At 40.9% G+C, this 19,323-nt stretch overlaps 2 protein-coding genes across 2 annotated transcripts in view; one reads left to right on the top strand and one right to left on the bottom strand.

The window, feature by feature from the left end:
• The window catches only part of HBP1 (HMG-box transcription factor 1), a 17,716-nt gene extending 7,765 nt beyond the window's left edge, over window positions 1-9,951 (top strand). Inside the window, exons 6-10 of the mRNA XM_017811453.1 lie at window positions 317-517; window positions 1,069-1,213; window positions 3,618-3,947; window positions 7,209-7,350; window positions 8,842-9,951. Of these exons, the coding sequence (XP_017666942.1) occupies window positions 317-517; window positions 1,069-1,213; window positions 3,618-3,947; window positions 7,209-7,350; window positions 8,842-8,859 (836 nt within the window). The 3' untranslated portion in view covers window positions 8,860-9,951. The remainder of the gene's footprint in view (window positions 1-316; window positions 518-1,068; window positions 1,214-3,617; window positions 3,948-7,208; window positions 7,351-8,841) is intronic.
• Window positions 9,952-10,112: 161 nt separating this feature from the next.
• Window positions 10,113-19,323, bottom strand: part of COG5 (component of oligomeric golgi complex 5) — a 181,769-nt gene continuing 172,558 nt past the window's right edge. The window contains exon 22 of the mRNA XM_017811446.1: window positions 10,113-10,812. Within this exon, the coding sequence (XP_017666935.1) occupies window positions 10,698-10,812 (115 nt within the window). The 3' untranslated portion in view covers window positions 10,113-10,697. The remainder of the gene's footprint in view (window positions 10,813-19,323) is intronic.

Genomic DNA, 19,323 nt, shown 5'->3' with positions numbered 1-19,323 from the left:
GGAAAAGAGGAAGATCTCCCAGTGAGCCCTTACAAGGTAGCCATTAGTTCTAATAAATTTATTTCAATACCTGTAGCAAATATTTAGCGATTCTTATATTATCCCTGTGCCTTTAATTACCATCTCAGGAATACAGGTTGACATTTAAGATGTCTAGAGCTATTCGAGTATCTTACTATAACGTACTCGAATTTAATTCATTTAGGTATGTTTTGAATGTTACATCATCTTTACCAGCAAGATAGAAATACTAATTAAAATGTTGGTGGTACAGTGTATGATGATGAGTATACACCTGTAGTATACACAGGTATAGGCTTTTCTGGGGGGAAGTTTTTTGAACTGTGTGTGTGTTTACAGGACTATGGTTCCAATGGTCTAAAGTTGATTTCTCACGAAGAAAGTATTTCCTGTGGTGAGTCAGTGCTGAAGCTGACTTTTGATCCTGGCACAGTGGAGGATGGCTTGCTTACCGTAGAATGCAGACTCGACCATCCATTTTATGTTAAAAATAAAGGTATGAAATACTACAAGTACAGTTGGTTTTATATCAGAAAGTGATTACAGATTTTATTGGCATCCTGTATTGTTCAAGAAATTGATAGAAAGTTGTGGTGTAGAAACAATTTACTCTCTTTGTAAAGAAATCCAGAATTTGAACAAACAAAACTAAAGCCATAAAGGTACAGGAAGACTGCTTATATCTTAAGGGAAGATTTGATCAAATATATAAATGGAGCTCAGGAAAACAGAAAAACTGGGGGGGGGTGGGGGAGAAAGAGCCGCAAATAAGAGGCTTCTCTCACTTGCTAGACATGGAACTTATGATGGTAAAAGTTTCCAGGTTTTGATTACTTTTTTGCTAGAATGAGATTTTATTTGAGATAAAAATGAACTGTTTGCAGTAAGAATTCCGTAATTAAGTGTTTCTGATTTTTCTTTTGGGTGAAAGAAACTACATCAGAACATTTTTATAAAATTATGTAATTTAGAGATGTCAGATTGCTCCAATGAAGAACCGGAGAGATTGTCTGGCCGTTTGTCTAATTTAACTCTTTACCACTTCAGGTTGGTCATCTTTTTATCCAAGCTTGACTGTGGTACAGCATGGCATTCCATGCTGTGAAATGCATCTTGGAGATCTGTGTCTACCTCCTGGACACCCTGATGCCATTAACTTTGATGATTCAGGTGTTTTTGATACATTTAAAAGGTAATTTTTGGATAAAGTGGCCTCAGTGGTTCTTGTATTTAATGAGTAGGCACCTTAAGTCTAGAAGAATTTGAAGCATTATATAGAGCAAAGAGAGAATAGTTTTGGTAATATAAGATAAATGATAGGGAAAAATGAATACTCAGGACTAGAAAAGCTGTGTAATTATGTGCTCTGCTAAACTGCAAAGTAGTACTTCGGAATGAAATAACTTTTCAGCCTCTTTTTGTAATATTTTAAGACAGATTAGATAGAACAGTAAAAATATATATATTACTTGTATAAATTCTTCAGGTAAAGTGAATTATGTTTGAAAAACCTAGTACAATTTTCCCATAGTAATATGTCTGCCAGCTGTTACCTTGTGCTTCCTATGCAGCTACGTATCTTAATTATCTGAGTAGTTTCTTAGTGATAAATGCTTGTGCTATGGCTTTAGAATACAGTACTTTCATAATTACTTCCTATTTTTGTGTATTCTTTTTCTTGGGATTCTTTTGTATTATAGCAAACCTACCTAACTTCAAAGTTTGATTAACTTTGAGGTTTTTCTGAGCTAGAAGTTTAACCAGATAACCTTCAGAGGTCCTGTCCAACATAAATGATTCTAAGATTCTAATGAAATACTAAAGATTTTTTTCCATACTATTTTGAGATTTCTAGGTTTAGTAGAATCCACCTTCTCCTATATGTTAGCACCTTTTTAGCATCTGTTTTTAGTCCAGTTGCTTTTTGGGTTTTTTTACAGTAGAAGAAAAGGAATTTAAAATGCTGTTTGCAGTTCAGGCCCTGGGAGCTCTTGTGTCATTTCAGTCTGGCATGGAGAGCAAGTTCAGATTGCTTGGCTTCACTCCTTTGCTGTCTGGGTTTTTTTTTCTTCTTACTAACTCCTGTTCTGAACTGCATACATAGAGAGCTGTTAGAATCACTATAGCTACATCTCACTGAAGAAATTGGACTTCTGGCTCCTTACTAATCCTGCAGCCCAGCTGAGTTCTGCCTGAACACTTCAAATTCCTTGCCTTTCTTTCTGGGCAGAAGGGAGTAAGTGACTGAGAAGGAAGTGTGCAGCAGCACAGCAGCCGTGGTTAACAGGACAGAAGAATTAAAAAACAAAATCCTGTTGCTGTGTTATGGGAAGGAGATGAGGAGTAGGGAAGGAGATTAGGAATAGGAAGAGTGCTGGACTGTTGTAGAACAGGAAGGTCATTTCTCCTTATCTTGTGATATCCTGCAAGGTTGTCAGCATTATCACATTATGTTAGAAGCAACCCTTCAGGCTCCACTCTTCCTTGTGGTTCTGCCCCACAAAAGGAGCTACCTTTGCAGATTGGGGCTGGACTGCCACATGCTGTTATTTCCTTGCTAGTAGTTCTACTTCGTGTTCAGAAAAAAGCTCTTCAGAGCCCTTATTTTGACCTTAAATTATGCAATTATTAGCCACATTGAGCAGTGTGTGAGTGGAGCCTTAGCATATGTACGTTTTGTGTTTATTTTGTGGTGGTAATTTAATGATTTATGATTGAGTAGCACCTTTCCAAGTGTGTTTTATCCATATAGTGTGCTAAAGACAGCATAGCCTTTGCTTCCTAGGCTGTATCTGCACACCTGGAGATGGTAACAGATAGTCTGTAGAATTAAACTTCTTCGGTAGCGCTTAGAGGTTAATTGTAGTTGTCGGTCAACTAAAAATTGCAAGAGTTTGGAGTATTTGGAGGTCTAAATTTTATGGAAACAACTCCTCAAAGCTGTTCAAATACCTTGAAATGCCGAGGAATGTCGCGGTTTTGTCACTAGAGGGCAGGCGTTTGTCAGCGCTGCACCAAATGGTGCGACGTCACGGGGCTCTGAAAAGTGGTGTTATCTCAGTGGAAGGTTCGTGTGTCACACAGTGTGTATTTAACTGCCGAGAGAAGTTACTTGCACAGTAATGCATGTAATTTATTTTAATTTAGTGCTTTCATATCTGTCCTTAATATGTGTATGCAAGTGAACTCAATGCTTATTCTTTCCACATCACTTGTCCCTTTCAGTACCTGTCATTCACTGACCAGGCTTGATTTATGGTAAGGACAGAAGCAGAAAGAAAGAAGTGTATTTCAAAAGAGGATGGAATTTGAAGACAGTGTATAGCTAATTGATACACAGCTGGGGAGTTGAAAGTACACAGCAGAACGTGTGAAGTTGCAGTCTGCCATCACATTGAAGAAAATACTAATTTATCTGCCAGACTCTTGTTGTGGTTTTTTGTTTTTCACACTGACATCTGCATCAAGCACAAATCTTTATGTCACACAAAAGAGACCAGGATATTAGAAATGTAGTACAGTTGAAGAGTGAACAGGTATTTTAGGGATTTTACGTGAAAATTACTCGATCACTTTATGATGTCTTTTTCTTGTAGTTACGATTTCACACCGATGGACTCCTCTGCAGTGTATGTGCTCAGCAGCATGGCCCGCCAGCGCCGCGCGTCTCTGTCCTGTGGAGGATCAAACAATCAGGATGCTGAGAGATCAGAATGCAGTAATAAAAACTGTGCCTCCCCTGCATCGTCACATCTTTCCTCCAATCCTTTGTACAGCAAAGCTGGCAAAAGCCACAGCTCAGGGACTGCAAGTACTGTGAGTGCCACTTCTCCAAACAAGTGCAAAAGACCAATGAATGCCTTCATGCTTTTTGCCAAAAAATACAGAGTTGAATACACTCAGATGTATCCAGGGAAAGACAACAGGTAATGATATAGGCTGTACTTTTGCTATTATGGGTGAGCTAGCAGAATATCTCTCTCCCTATATGGCCTAAATTTTGCATTTAAAATACAAGGTGTGTATATTGTTTTAAGAACAAGTTTTGAAAGATGCTAACATGAAGGGTAATTTAGGGGTGGGCTGTAAATATTTACAGTATGCAGTGACCTTGATACAAGCCAGTTTTGGCAAACTTAATTTCTGAGAAAGCATTTGGGTAAAGCAACAGATACATGCATATATGTGCATCAGCAGAGTCACAAATACAGAACAGTCTTTGTTTTCACTGATGAGTGAGGAAGTGCTGTGCTTGTGTGCTGTAATGGAAAAAAGGGAATTTCTGGTTCTTCTAATTATGTCTTGACATAATATTGGAAATTGTTCATGAAGTTAGAAGTATTTATTTCCAGTCTGTATATCCTTTTGAATAATGGAGTACTGATTGTTAGGGTATCTGAAAGATCTTAATCCAGACAGTACATTGCCAAATTTTGCTTGTCCTAAAGGCATTCAGCAATCTGCTGAAACTTGCAGGAAGAGTTGCATGACTGTTTGGGGGACGGGTCTTTGTTAGTTTGTTCTTCTGTTCTTAATCTATAGGTACATTCGCTTCTAAATGTTTTTTATAAAGATCTCTAGTACATATGTTTTAAGTAATATTTTGTGCTAATTATGCATATGGAAGTAGAAACTAAAGCACATGAACATGCACTGATCTTAGATTTTTTAATGTACGTAACGTTATGAAAACTTTGCATCGTGACATAAAAATTCTAATACTAAATCTGGTAAAAAAATTGAAGTTGACAGTGCTTTGAAAGAGGTTTTGGCTATTTTATAATGTTCTAGTAAGGAGGCTGTAACTGCTATTGAGAAATAAAATCGTGCTTTATAAATAGCCCATCCTTAAATCCCAGCCAGTCTTGTGTGTCCAAGTGATGATGTTCTGTAATATTTATAATAAGTTCAGTGAAGCAGATCTGCTGCCTTCACATTCATTGCAACTATCAGTGAGAAATGGAACCAAATATCAGCCAGGAAAGTTTATGATGGTTATACATTTAATTGAGAATGCTGATTTCAAATGGATGCAGTGAACTGGAGCTGCAGCTGCATGGATGTGAAAATAAGCTGAATATTTCAGTGAGGAGGTTTACCTTGAAGGAAAGCGATGACAAAGTTACAAGTGAGCTTCAGAATGCATTCACTGCTCACTGCCCCGTTTGGAAGGCAGTGCATTTGGGTGCAGTTTCGTGGCATCCATAAAACACAGTACAGCACAGAGTTAGGGATAATTGATGTTGCAGAAATTTAGCTACTGTTGCTAAAGTGTTGCTGAGGCATTTATTTGGCTGTTCAGAGACGACTCTTTTTTTAAAAAATGTAAGTTTGTGTCATTTTCAGATTACTGAGTAGATGTTACAATGTAGTAGCTACTTTTATACATTGGAGTTATGTTTGTTACAGTTACTTTATTTTTCTTACCCCTGTGAGACAGGACAGAACTTGAGGTATTCAGAGTTACACGGTCTGTTCAGAGACAAAGAAGCTCTCAAGCCATGTGAGCTTGAAGAGAGAGAGCTGTAAACAAAGCAGGAGTCAAGAGTCACGGGATACTTAAAACTACTGAGGGCTGTAAGACCATGTTTGAGAAACTGGTGTTAGGGCTGCACTTGTTTATTTTCTAGATATTCTCACTGTAACTGTTGTTGGACTTAGTTGTGCATTCAGAAATCCTTGAATAATTTGAGTAGTGAACCTTCTAAAGATGAAGAAAATAATATTTTTTATTCGAAATACAAAGATTTCATAGTGCATTTTGATTTGCTTTTTCAGCAAACCTCCTCTGGGTCACCATGTTCTTTCCTGGGGGTGTGAGTGACCCAGTACAAACTGGTGACCCAAAGCAGACAGGTTTCTGTTGATTTGCCTCTGGACACTGTCAAAACATGAAAAATCTGCTAATTAAACTGGGGTTTGTTTGCTTCTGATGACAGACCAAAGATACTGGTTCTCAGTTAGGATTTAAAACCAGAAATTCCATCGCCAAAGAGACAGGCTGTGCAAATGGGTTTGATGTTGGTGGGATCTGGTGGCAGCTTGAGGAGTTTGCTCTGAGTAGTCACCAGAGCATGTGACAGCACAGGCTGAAGGGCAGCCCCAGTGCAGGTCAGGCTGTGCTCCCTGAGTGCTCTGGGAAAGTCTGTATGGTACCAAAAGGTCTTGCAGGATTCAAAATCCATTTTCTTGGTGTGGTGCAGAAAAGCCTTCAGAATTGCTGTATGTGCCATGTTATGGAAATGGTTGGTCAGTTAGAAAGTCTATGAATAGCTTTGCTGCCAGCAAGGAACTTGTTAATAGTAGAAAGCAAAGGACTTAGTTGTGTCCACCTTTTTGTTAAAGCCCATCATAGAACTCTCATCACTGTAATCTGAAGCCAAAGTGTTCAAACTACTCATTAGCTTGTAATTGTCATTGATAAAAGAGCTGTTGTTTAAAGATTTTTGTTCAGCTGAAGGATGGAGTTAAAGCTTTAATGGGATATTGATCCAACATTTGGGAGTGCAGTTAAGCAATATGGCATGATAATACAGGGAAATGTTCTCAAAAGACCTAGAGTTTAGAGAGAGTAGGAAAGGAATTAATTTAGCTTCTGGAAATGGTGATAGATGTGTTAGAACAAACGGTTCCCTTTGCACAGGAATGGGAACTTACCATTGTGTTCTGCCCAGCATGGATTAAAGGTGGAGGAAGCTACACATATTGATTAAATAGACATGGGGGCTTGAAGTTAATCAAATATTTGTTTGGCTGAGGTCATATTCAGTTCATTGCCCTAATTATTAGAGAACATATTTTCAGCAAATCTGTCATATTATCTTTTAGTATGAAAGTAGAGCAAAACAAATGTGAGTTACCATTTGGTGGTGTTTTTTTTAACATCCCTATTTTGCTGGTTTATGCCAGTTGCTGCGTATTCAAATGTACACCCTTTGAAATGTTAGAATGTGCATTGACCCATGCTCAGCTAACACAGAAGTCTCAGCTGTTTAACTATTAAAGGAGCGATGAGAATATAACCAGAAACATGATTGTTAAAAATGCTAAGATACACTTGATTTTTTCCTTCTGTGTTATTTCCCCATTTAACTTCTGTCTTCTTTAAAGTTCTCAGATAAAAAAAGAAAAAAATCAGGGTATTTCTTAGCACCATCCTGACCACACTGTAAACATTTATCTTGCAGAGCCATAAGTGTGATACTCGGGGACAGGTGGAAGAAGATGAAAAATGAGGAAAGAAGGATGTACACACTAGAAGCCAAGGCCTTGGCAGAAGAGCAGAAACGTTTAAATCCTGACTGTTGGAAAAGAAAACGAACAAATTCTGTATGTTTGTGAAGCTGTCTTTTTCACTATGCTCTTATATGTGTTCATACAGGTAGCTACAGTGGGGTTTGTGCAGTACAAGTTGCGTTCTTGGTAGCCCAGACCTTCTTCAGGAGAGGGTTTCTCTCTGAATATTTTATATGAGAGTTTTGTGAATTCTGTTGGACTGAGAAGTGAGTGTGTTTGTGAAATGTGGAGGAAGGGTACATGACCTTTTGTTTGAAGTAACTGAGTTTATAAGGTTGTACCTAACTTTTTTTTGTTCAGTAAAAGCTTTTTCTTTACCTTTTTCTGTTTTTTTAATCCTTATTTATACCAGCATATATGAAGATATTAAGGGAGCAAAATAATTTTTTCCTGGTGAATCCCTTTGACTTATGACTGTGTTTAATTGTAAAATAAATACAGTAGATAACACTACTTCTGTAGGGAAATAAATTGTTTTGCACTTTGTAGAAAGCCATCAATCTAAGATTGTAGGTGTGGATTAGTAGGTGGTGGATGTATTAAAGAGAACAGCTTTCAAGCTGAACCATCATATAAAGCACACATCAAAAAAAAGGAGATTCAGCTTGTTCAGCTAGAGGAGTAGGTTGTAAGGAGAGATCACTGAGGTGCACAGAATGCCAAGTGCTTTCATCAGCCATTTTATGCCTGGGCAGGAGCTTGAAGTGTGGTGTGGACTTCATCTCCATAGTTGGTGAAACCATCCACGTAGTGTAAGATTTCATCCTCAAGTTACCCCCTTTCCTTTCATGTGTAAATGAGGCTGCTTTCTCAAGAGCATATGCAAGTGTTGCCTTAAGACTGAATAAGAAATGCTCCTACACTTAAGTTGCTTCTTTCTGCTCTACGTTGGTCTGAGTTCCCAGTCCCTTGTTGCAGAAGGTTCCACCAAATCCCAGCTGCTAGGAAAAAGCTGGTTTTCTTTTCACTGCATTCTATCAACAGTGTCGTCTTATGTTAGATTAAATAGTTAAAGACTAGTTAAAATACTAGTCTTTATTTTTTTCTGCTTCTACACTACTGCAGTATTGGGCTTTAGATGGTGAGATCACACACTCACCTGTAAGCTTCAGGCAACTCAGAGGCATTTCTGCAGCTGAGAGGAGTAGTGATGAGTTGGCCTCAGTAGGAAGGATGGCTTTCTTACACTGCCTTGTAGTAGGATTTTCCTTGTCCTTAGGGGCTTCAGGCCAAGAGAACAGGATCTGTAGAACCTCAGTGTTACATCAGGAAATGCCTTTTTAAATTATTTAATTCAGTGAACTGAAGTGTTTGCAGCTTGGTTACCTTACTAATGGCTGGTGGACTCCAGGCTGTGACAGAGAAGTCTTGATGTCTGGTTTTGGCCTTTTTGTTTTCTTCTGAATAACTGACCAGTGAAAAGTACTTGTGGCTTTCAGAACAAGTGTTTGCTAGTTTTAAGGTTAGATCTGCTTCCCCTTTGCTTGGTAACTGCTAACCTGGTTTTCTCTTCTCTTTTCTCAGGGCTCACAACAGCATTAAGCCAGAATTTTTCTGTTAACTCTGTGTTTGCAAAATGGCTGTTGCTCAATGGCAAGAAGATGCAAAAGATCAAGGTCTTACTATTTTTTGTGACTCTGTGTGACCATAAAATACTGGCACCATCAAGTCGGAAATGATCTGAGTGCAGATTTGCTTTTTACAATAGAACATTAAGTAAGCTAAAACTATCAGCATTTTAAACCAAATTGCCTTATTTTTCTTCCAAACTTCATATATGTATCAGGTAATATAGGCTTGAAAATGGATATCCTGTGGTGCTAAAGTACTTTAGAAAGAGGCGAAGGAGATGTGTATAAATGTTTATTTTTAAAAGAAAATGTACAAAAAGGGGAATTTTAAAATATGTAACAGCTGTTTATATACATTGATTCTTATTGCTGATTAATATGTATTGCACAACCATATTATTAATTGCAATTCTGGGGCCTGGGGTTTTCTGAAATGGCAAAGTGTATTATCAGTCTCCAGCTTCCCAGCCTGCCCCACTGCCAGCAAGTTACCAGAACGTGTGGGAATGGAGAGCATGGTGTGATGTAGCAAAGGAGCTGCTGCTTGGGATGCCACTTATAAAACCTGTATCCACAAGGGAGATATTTTTGCATCAGCTGGCACTAGTGAGAGCTGTCATTTCATGGTGGAAACAGTGGCCTGGGAGAGGATGAATGAAAAAATAACGTTATCTCAAGAAAAATGGTGCTGTTGATACCATCACCATAATAGTTAAAACTCTGTGTTTTGTCTTTGCCACATATTCTACAATATTTTATTTTGCCATAAGACATCTTTATGGTGGGGGCAAACTTTGCACTTAACTATACGTGCAACACTTGCACTTTACTTTTTTTTTCCTCCAACTGTCTAAAATTAGAGCAGCTGCATTAGGATTACAATTTGCTTCTGCTGTGAACTTTTACAATCATGGCTTTTCCTGTACTAAACAGCTGTGCGTTGTTTTTTTTTTAAGAATCACAACTGTAAATTTCAGTTTATGACACGTCTACATGATGTTGCCCCTAAGATTTTTGCACACTATATTCTTGTATATTATTTCAAATAAATTCATTAAAATTTGGTGTTGTGTATTTTATAAAATGAAGAAGACCAATCACTATTTCAGCCCTGCAGCAGTGAGCATGTTCTGCCTGGAAGTCTTTAGATGAACCCATCCAAAGTATATTTTTATGCTTTGCCATTAGGAAGATGTTGAAGAATTTCAAATACTGATTTCCAGATTCAATAGTCAATGTTCTTTATTACAGTTTAAGCAAAAAGAGAGTTGAAATAAATATAAATTATTTCTAAGTAAGTAGCAGTGCAATAGAGAATCATTTAGGTTAGTTATAAATATTTTTCCTTCTGTTAAAATTAGTGATTTTTAGATGGAAACTGATGATTCTAGCATTTCAGAAGTTCACTTTTCTGAATAAGGCTAAAATGTATCCAACTGTTTAAAACCATACTTGTAGGAAAAGAGCTGCTTCCTTATTTGAGATATTCAGCAATTATACTGTAATATTTGACTTCTAATTTTACACTTTTCTAAATTCAAAAGGAATGCTTAAGAATGTTTCAATTAGATGTAGACTTACAGCACATAAAAGTTGTACAATTTCCTTATAATATTTCTGTATAAGTTCCTGTAATGTGAAAGTAAAGCAAGAAGACAAGTTTCAGAGATGAAGTAGGTAAACACGTTTCATTGTAAAGCTTCTGTATTTGGGAATAATTTACATGAACTGTAAATACATTTGTGGCACCAAAGACCCCCGACTGTGAACGTGTCCATTCCATGTGTCGAGAGTGTTATCCAAGTGTGCTCACTGAAGGGCTGACATGGCTTTCTGCAGCAGCTGAACCATTATGGGGTAGACTGGTGCAAATTCCTTCCCCTCTCTTGTTCTGACTGATTGAACATAAGCTTCCAGTGCACCACTGAAAAAAAAAAAAAAGAAGAGTAGCTAAAGCAATTAAGTTCAGTAAATTCAGGATCTGCAACTGAAATTAATTGCCTTCTTCCCTCCTGCAGAATTTTCATCAGATGGTCCTTACTTGTTTCTGTGGAAGGAAGTGAGCAAGAAAGGCCTTGCAAAGCTCTATATAATTGTTTCATGATCTTTTTCTCCTTTCTTGCATGTTTTGAGGAGAAACAAGTTAACATTTAAATAAGCAGCAGCACGTTGCAGATGGCTTGAAATGACAGCTCTGACGCACAGACTCGGGCACAGTGGCAACCTTTAGAAAGGGAGAGAATAGTCCCCAGCTGCTGCAGACGCCGAGAGTGCAACTTGGAGCATGAAAACTGGGGCACTGGTGAACAACTGCGGTGCCCTCAGGTGATTTCCTGGCACAGCCTTTTGAACTGCCGTGGTCCTCGGGGAAACGCTGTGCTCACCACAGACAGCGTGCCTGCGAGGTGCAGCCTGGATGTGGCTTTCTTAGACCTTGTCACAGGGTGTCACCCATAGGGTCCTCTTGTGTGAACCGCACAAATAAAACACTGCAAAGCTAAAGGGGGCAACTGTGATGACGTCTGTACATAACTTGCTTTACAACATAGAGCCACCTTTTAGCCAACGTTCTAGTACACAGTATTGTTGAATGACAGCATATTTGTAAAACAAAGACTTTGCTGATCTGTTCAGATTCCAGTTTACTGTCTCATTAAGTAGGCGAAGTTAGTCTTGCCACATGTAAATATGGCTTCTAATTTAATTTTCCTCTCCTTTTTTGCTTCTCCTATTTCTTTGTGTAACAGATAAAATAATCTTGGAGTTTTCTTCTAAAACTCTTTTTACATTTGTGCTATTTACAGCAAAAGCGTAACATTAGGAAAACACATGCACAAACCACAGACCCCACTTCAAGTTGAGACTTAAGACAGCTCCTGGTACTTGGCTGTTCCTGTTCTGGTTGGTGACAGCAGCAGTGCTAATACAAAGCGTCATCACAGCCCTTCCCAGGCACCATCCCACAGGGCAGCAGATCCTGCTGCTAACGTGAGCAGCTGCAAACGTCACTCTGGGTCACTGAGTGGGGGGGCAGTCCTGAGTTTTGTCACGTGCATTCCTTCATGGATGTGCAGGACACACCAGCGCAGCTGCTCTGCCAGGGAGAGGGGCCACTGGCTTTTGGTAACACGACAGGAACATTCCCAGTCCCATTGTGGGAAGGAAGATGGTTGTCAGGCACATCTGGTGAAGGGAGCGGGGGTCACAGGGGTTGAGGGAGATGGTAACACAGAGCAACTGCAGTGTTGTGCCTATAAATACACATAAACTGCTGGAAGATGGTGGGCTGTTGAGGCAGAGCGGGATTTATGTTTGCTGCTACTCCCAAAAGATGAGCTTTTGGTGAAACACTCCATTCCTACCCAAAGAGTACATGGACTGAAGGCAGCACTGCTCACCCATACGTGCCTGCTGGCAGCTGGAGGCAATAGGCAGTAAATAGGCATTTAATTAGACAAGGCTTAAGGAAAGCAGAAGCACTAAAGAGTGAGATTCAGCCCATGTTTCACACATAGAGAGGCTCCTCCTGGAATAATATGTTAAGAGAGGAGCAGCCAAGATCCCCGTGTGGTGCTGCAGCTCTGGGTAGGGTCAGATGAGTGCACCAAACCTGGCAAAGCAGAAGAGATGGAAGGAGGATGCAGGGTCACAATACACTTGGTTGCCTGTGAGTAAAGCTTGACCCTTCCTCAATGACTCAAACCCAGCTGTGTCAGAGCACTGCTGGGAATTTCCAACAAAGTTCAGTTATTAACAAGTGGAAGATGCTCCTGAGGCCAAGAGCCTGTGCTCAGTTTGCTGAAGAGAGGAGTCTGAGCTTTGGGTTCCGAGAAGCCAGTGACAGCAATGACAGCCTGGCCCCTTGAGCTGGTCCTGGGGCTGCACCTGCTCCTGCCAGCACTTCCCATCCCCATCAAATCGAGGTGCTGATCCATCAGCTTCACTGCCAGAGCACAACAGGAGGAGTTGGGTGTCCCCTCATGCATTCCCTGCTAATAGAGTTTGACAGGGAGAGAGTGAAGCAACTATGCAACCAAAGAACCTGAGGCAGCTTTCCTTCTGAGCACAGGATGGAAATGAAACAAGCATAGGCCTGAGGAGCTGCCCACCACCCACCACAGCTCCTGATGTCCCCAGGCAGCAGCTGGACTTCAGAGATGCTCTTTGCTGAAGCCCAGGGCATATTGTCTGAGACTGAAGGGATGCAAAAGGAGGATGGACTGGATTACTGGAAAGTTGAGAGGCTTCAGAAGAATAAAGTGACTGAGCACCGAAACAGTCCCTAGTGTTGGCCTTAGTGCACTTGAGAGCTCTACAGTTTTGATAACTTACTAGTGAGCTACTGCTGAGTGGTCCACACCAGGTACCAACACGCTGTGAGGAGTCACTGAATTTTTTGCACATCAACAAACAGCAAGAGAGAAGCAATCCCTTGTTGCAGCCAGAAAGGCAGGAAAAGAATATTTATTTTATCTAGCCAAAATAAAGCTGACTTTTTGCACCTGGTCAGCACCCTGCAAACCTTCAGCCTGCTCCTTCCCAATGGTCCTGGGGGATCAGCACAGGGTCTACAGGGAAAGAAGCAATAACTAAAAAACTGCTTGCTGCATCCAGAAAGTGCTTTGGGTGCAGCCCACCTCACTCTCAGCAAAGGCCATCAGCATGATGAATGGCAGAGAGATAATGCACATCCACAGGTACATTTTAAATCCCAAGATTTAAAGAGAAGAAGTAGACGAGGGGAATGAAACATCAGGAAAGTGTGCTTTTTACATGAACTGGCCTCTTGTGGCAATCACATGTGATGAGCAAACTGAGCAGCAGGTGGGAGATGGAGGCAAACAAGGCTCACGGATGCCATCACAATGAGGGGAGATGCTTCAGAAGAGTCAGAGGTGTTTCACATTTCCACTCAGGTCAGTAATCAAGTACTCTGGTCAGCAGTTATCAGTAAATATGTCAGATGTTAGTTAGTTGCTACAAAGAATAGTCCCTTGTATTAAAAAAACAGCTGAGAAACTCCTGCGACAGTTTTCTTACTGTAACTAAATTCTTCCCCTTCCACTCACCAGTGTCCCTGTCTTTTCCTTTCTATATACTCCTCAAAGTTTGTTGGGCCCAAATCGTTTTTTGAAGTCATCAAGAGCTGAAAATAGAAAAACCATATTGACCTGCTTAACTTAGAAAGCTCTGACACCTCTTGGTGAAGTTGTGGGTTGGCATTATTATCCAGATGGTAACACTGCTATCCCTCTCTGACTTATCTCCTTGCTTTGAAAAAGCCCTTGAAAAAGATTACAGAGATAACCAGAGAGATGAAAGGGAGAAGCTTTACCCTAAAAGCAGCACCCAAAACCACTCAATGTCAGCCCTTGATAATCCTTAGCCAGACTGTTATTCCCATCAGATCAAACAAGATGGAATGAGATTTAGGCTATGCTAAGTGCCAAACACCAGTATTAGAGTCCCACTGTCACACCTTCCAGCAGCTTTTATGTCCTTTTCCTTCTCTCCTGCCCCAAAAGAATCTGATTTAACTGGCAAAACCAAGTTCATCAGTGTTAGCCACTGTCCTCTTGCAACTTAAAAATCAGCTCAAAGGAATTGTTTGGTGACCTCAGAACTACCCAGATCCTTCTCCAAGAGCTGACAGAAGTTGTCTTCGTCAGGTCCCTTCTGCTGCACTTGCTCTTTTAGTGTGGCTTCGCTTGTATTGTTTCAAAGAGACAGAGTCAAACTTCACCAGTATGACCCGCCCAGGAGCATTTTAACTAATTCTCTTACCCACTCAAAAAAACAACCAGTAATTACTACTCCATCAATATTATAAGGTGAGTTCTCAGGCATTTTTCTAAAACAGACCTTCTACATCTTTACACTAAACAATGAAAATAAAAGCTTTCTGAACACACTAACTGCATTCACTATTTTCCTGTGTCCCACACTTGCATGTCCAATAAAAGTATTTAAACACTCTAAAGCTGAATGTTAAAAAGCCATTTATTATCAGTAACTCTACCTAAAGCACTGAAAGAAGTGTTTTCAGTGAAGTGAACTGGCCTAGAGTACTCCCTACTCCCCATGGGAAGGCTGGGAACCTGCTCCCATATGGACAGGCGTAGGAAAGCAGCTGAGGGGCCTCACACTGAGTGGGAGGATGAAAAGCTGCTGCAGCTGCTGAAAGCTGGGAGTGAAGAGGCAGTGCAGTCACCTGAAGCTCCACACCCTTCCTAGTGACAAGGGAACCACGGTCAAGCTCAGGAAACTCTTCTGCATTGCTGGCCGTGGTAATGACACCATGGTGGAAGGCCAGGAAGTCTGTCCACTCTGTTAGGAACAACACCCCTGGGAACAAAAGGTCCAGGTAATAAAATTGCACAAATCACAAATCCAGGGAGAAAGGATGTTTGGAGTCCAGAGAATAATGATGAGGTTGCTCCAGAGTGAGAAGGAGGAATGGGGTCAGGAGAGGTATCTGAAGGCAGCAATGGTCAATAGAGTATATATTATTCCAGAAGTTCATCTGGGATGAGAGTTTTGTTTCTCTGAAGACAGTTATGAAGTCTTAAGGGGGGGATTTTGGGACTGCAACATAGAGGAATATGGACAGTGCAGGAAGTTGCTAATGGCAAAGCAAGACTGGCTGGCTGAGCTGGCAACTTGGAACAATACACATCACTGGAGCTGTTGAAATGCCTACCTGACTGTACCTCATTTGGGGAGAAAAATGAGTTTAAAGGCTTTGTTAACACTTGAAATGCAGAATTTATGATGAAATTTGTGTAAACTTTACCAGTCCTAGCTCAAACAAGCTTTTGTACATGCTGGCAGTACAGAATTCAATTCAGATGCACCAGTTTAGCATTAAAATCTTGTCTTTAAAAAGGTAGGCTCACTCCTGTAGAGGACACTGTAAAAACACCAGTGCCTGAGTAGTTCTGGAAAAATAAACAGCACCATGGGTGAAAGCAGTATCATCAGGTCTCCAGCACAGAAGAGATCACAGCTGTTGTCATATAAAAAGATGTAATTTATAGTTCTATTATCGATGTTTAAGATGGAAGAAACCCTGTTTATGTAATATACAAAACATACTCTTGAAGGGATTAGACTAAATAATACCCTAAATTCAGCATCTTCCAGTCTAATAAAGGACATAAAACCTGTTCAGCAATCTGTTTCTATTTTAAAAGACAAGCTATGGTATACATTACAAATACTGTTTGTAAAAGAGAGCCATGGAAAGAGGGTTGGTGGGATGTTCTGCATATATTAATGCTTCATTAAAAATGCCATAAGAAGTAAGGAAAAAAAACCCCTAAGTTTAAGGTGCCCTCCCACATAAGGAAAAGGATTTTAAAGCACTTATTAAATTACTTCACTTGCATGAGAAAAACCATGAGCTTTCTTGGAAATCAGGACAAGCTGATTATATAAGACCCAGATAGTTCTTCTTTAAAATGTTATTTCAACCCATGAAGATTTATATCTACAGTTAAAAGGAAAAAAAAAAGTACGATTTGGGTTGTGGTTCTTAAGGGATCTTAATGCATATCATTTAGAATTACTCTAATTAATTAATTTTATATGGAATCGTGAATACTAGCGCTCCCCTCCTGGGCTCTGCCTCAGTCAAATGGAGCCTGATTTACACTGGAAGCTTTGGAGGAGGCAGGGATCACCTTCCTGCTCAGCAGTGGGGTAGTACCCTGTGCACTCCTGTCCTGAACCATCAGCAGAGCAGCTGAAGGACACCAGGGCCAGACTTTTCTTTAATACTTTGTTAAAAGTCTGTTTGCTCTGCAAACTTCAGGGCAAAGCAGAAAATGGGAAATACGCTGTGCAAGAGCACATTTGTCTGGCACCAGGTCTGTTTAATCCAGTGCTAACAAACGTGGGTAGAGCCCTTCCCAAATCTTCGTTCTCGAAGCCTAGCCATGCTAACAATTACCGTAAAAACGGACAGTAAAATCTCCAACAGCGTCACCTGCAGGACAACAGACTGGCAGGGGACATCTCCAGGTTACTCCAGAGTGCATAATAAAGAGATCAAAGGACCGTGCGCCGACAGACAAGCCTCGGTGCCGCTGAGGGTTTTTAATGAATGGCCTGGCGCTGGCCCGGAGCGCTCAGAGGCGCCGGCAGGCTCTGGCCACCCCGCCTGGCTGCTCTTGCTTGGTGTGAGCAGAGCACTGACCCAGCGTGGCTCTGCTGCTCGTGGCAAAGCTGTCGGGCTGCTGCGCCCCCCGAGACTGAACCAAGTGCACAGATGGGGCTTTTGTGGTGGCCCACGAGCTGGCATTTGTCCCTGCCCCTGGCTGGTTAGCGGTCAGAGCCAATCTCCAGATCAGGATATCAGCTCATTATGAAAATGAACCTTTCACTGGGCCTGCCTTTCAACTCTGCTCCAGCAAGGGTGAGCTTCAGTAAGGGGACTTAACCCACACTGTAATGGTAAAGGTAAGAAAGTGGCCCTTGAATGGATAAACTATTTAGGGTGGCTCAAATCCTGCCATGTCTAATAGGGTTTCTTTTATGGAAGAAAGACTGAGTTTTCAAGCCTAATTTAAAAAGAAGAAAATGCCCCGGCCACTTAAAGGAGTGCTCCTTTCAACACAATCCCTACTCAGGGAGGACGCCTGCAGCAGGGTCATCTCACCTAACTTTAAATGTCTACAGGGCAGCTGGCTGCCTGAGAGTGCTCCTGTGTCCCAGCCCTCGCTCCCTTCACTGAACAGAGAAAATGGAGCTTTCAGGACACAACACAACTGACCTATTTTAGGTACCTGCTTCAAGATAAGATGAATCAGCCCCAGCAGCGCCTGTTTCTCTCTGTTGACCACGAAGGGAGTCTAGCAAATATACCTCTGGCCAGGTAAATCCCACCCTTCATGCTGGATACAAGCAGAAAGAAATGCACAAAAACACTCAGAATGGTACTAATACCATTCACACTATGTTGCCAGTGAAGCATTTAAGACCTACAGAGCGGAAGAAGCACTCCAATTAGCTTTAATGTGAAGCTGTAAGGATCCTGGTAACACAAGTAAATTAATATCTAAGCAGCGGGTCCCTAGAGTAATTGCACAGTTGTTACAAAGGGAAGTTGCAGAAAATTACCATTTGCAAGGTTGCAGCAAACGTGAGATAATATCTTGATGTAGTCCAGTGCAGGGATCTGAAGGCTCCAAACATCCAAAGTTCAATTAGCACAGCTGAACTACTACAGGCAGAAAAAGCTTGAAGAGGGTGACTAATAAAAGAGCAAGACTCCTGTAGTTCAACTTAGGTTCATATGAGACACACGAAGAGCAGGTTCAGAAGTCTCCCAATAGAATATTAAAGAAAATATGAGTGAGACATGGTCATACCAGTGACTGACACTTGCTTGCCTGTCTTACATATGGATAACCGGCCTGTCTAGAAATGTCTTACAGGCGTGAGAGGAGATGGTGAAAAGGAGAGTGCACACAGCGGTACCTACAGAGATGACTGGTGTCTGCAAAAGAGAACCATCCCCTTCCCTCATTGCATCTCAGTGCTGGCCAGCCCCAGATCCTTGCTCCCAGACTGTAGTGCTACACGAGCTGCCAACTAAAACACCTGAGGGATGAGTCTGCTGGACAAACCCAGTGCAGTTAACTCATGTGGCCCAGCAAAGCTGCAGGAGTGGCGCCTGCAATCGCTGAGCTGTGGGTGGATGGAGCAGCAGTCAAGCATGGGCAGTGACAGACTAGCTGTGGCATAGCAAGAGCAGGGAAGAGCCACTGGAGCGCCAACAAAGGCCTTTGGGAAGGGCGGATCTTCAAAGCTGCCCTCTCCATGCCCTGGGACAACGGATGTTCAAGCAGTGCCTGAGCACCCCACAGTGCAAAGCAAAGGAACCACAGCCTCACCACAAAATGCTCAGGTGATAACCTTGCCAAGTGATAACCTTGTAGCAGTACATTATTGACATTACAAAGTTAAAATATTTTAATAGTGGTATCTCATGCAAAATGAATAAAAGATTCAATGAAAGGATTGAAAGGAAAAACTTAAGTATTCTAGCTTCACTATTTGGTCTAATGTCTCTGCCTAAAACCACTGTCCCAAGGTTTGTTCCTTAATACCTCCATGGTCAGAGAAATTTATCAATGTCAGAACATGACCACCAGCAAGCCCATTAACTGAATCAGTCTGGATGAAATTTAATTGCAAGCAAAGACAAAAATCTGTGGCAATTTAAGAATGGCATTTTCGAATTTGTGAAAAAGGACTGAAGAGAACAAAATCCTACCAGTTCTCAAATGATTCGCATTTTTGGCTTTCTCCAATATATCTGAAATTCAACATTTCCCATTTTGTCAGTACTATCAGGATGGAAATTATAATCAAAATATTCATAACTAATTACATATATAGCTCTATCAGCCCTGTACCTATTACCCATGCC

Source organism: Lepidothrix coronata, unplaced genomic scaffold, assembly GCF_001604755.1.
Source record: "Lepidothrix coronata isolate B3197 unplaced genomic scaffold, Lepidothrix_coronata-1.0 Scaffold32, whole genome shotgun sequence".
NCBI classification, from domain to species: Eukaryota; Metazoa; Chordata; class Aves; order Passeriformes; family Pipridae; genus Lepidothrix; species Lepidothrix coronata.
This window is presented reverse-complemented; position numbering and strand designations above follow the sequence as displayed.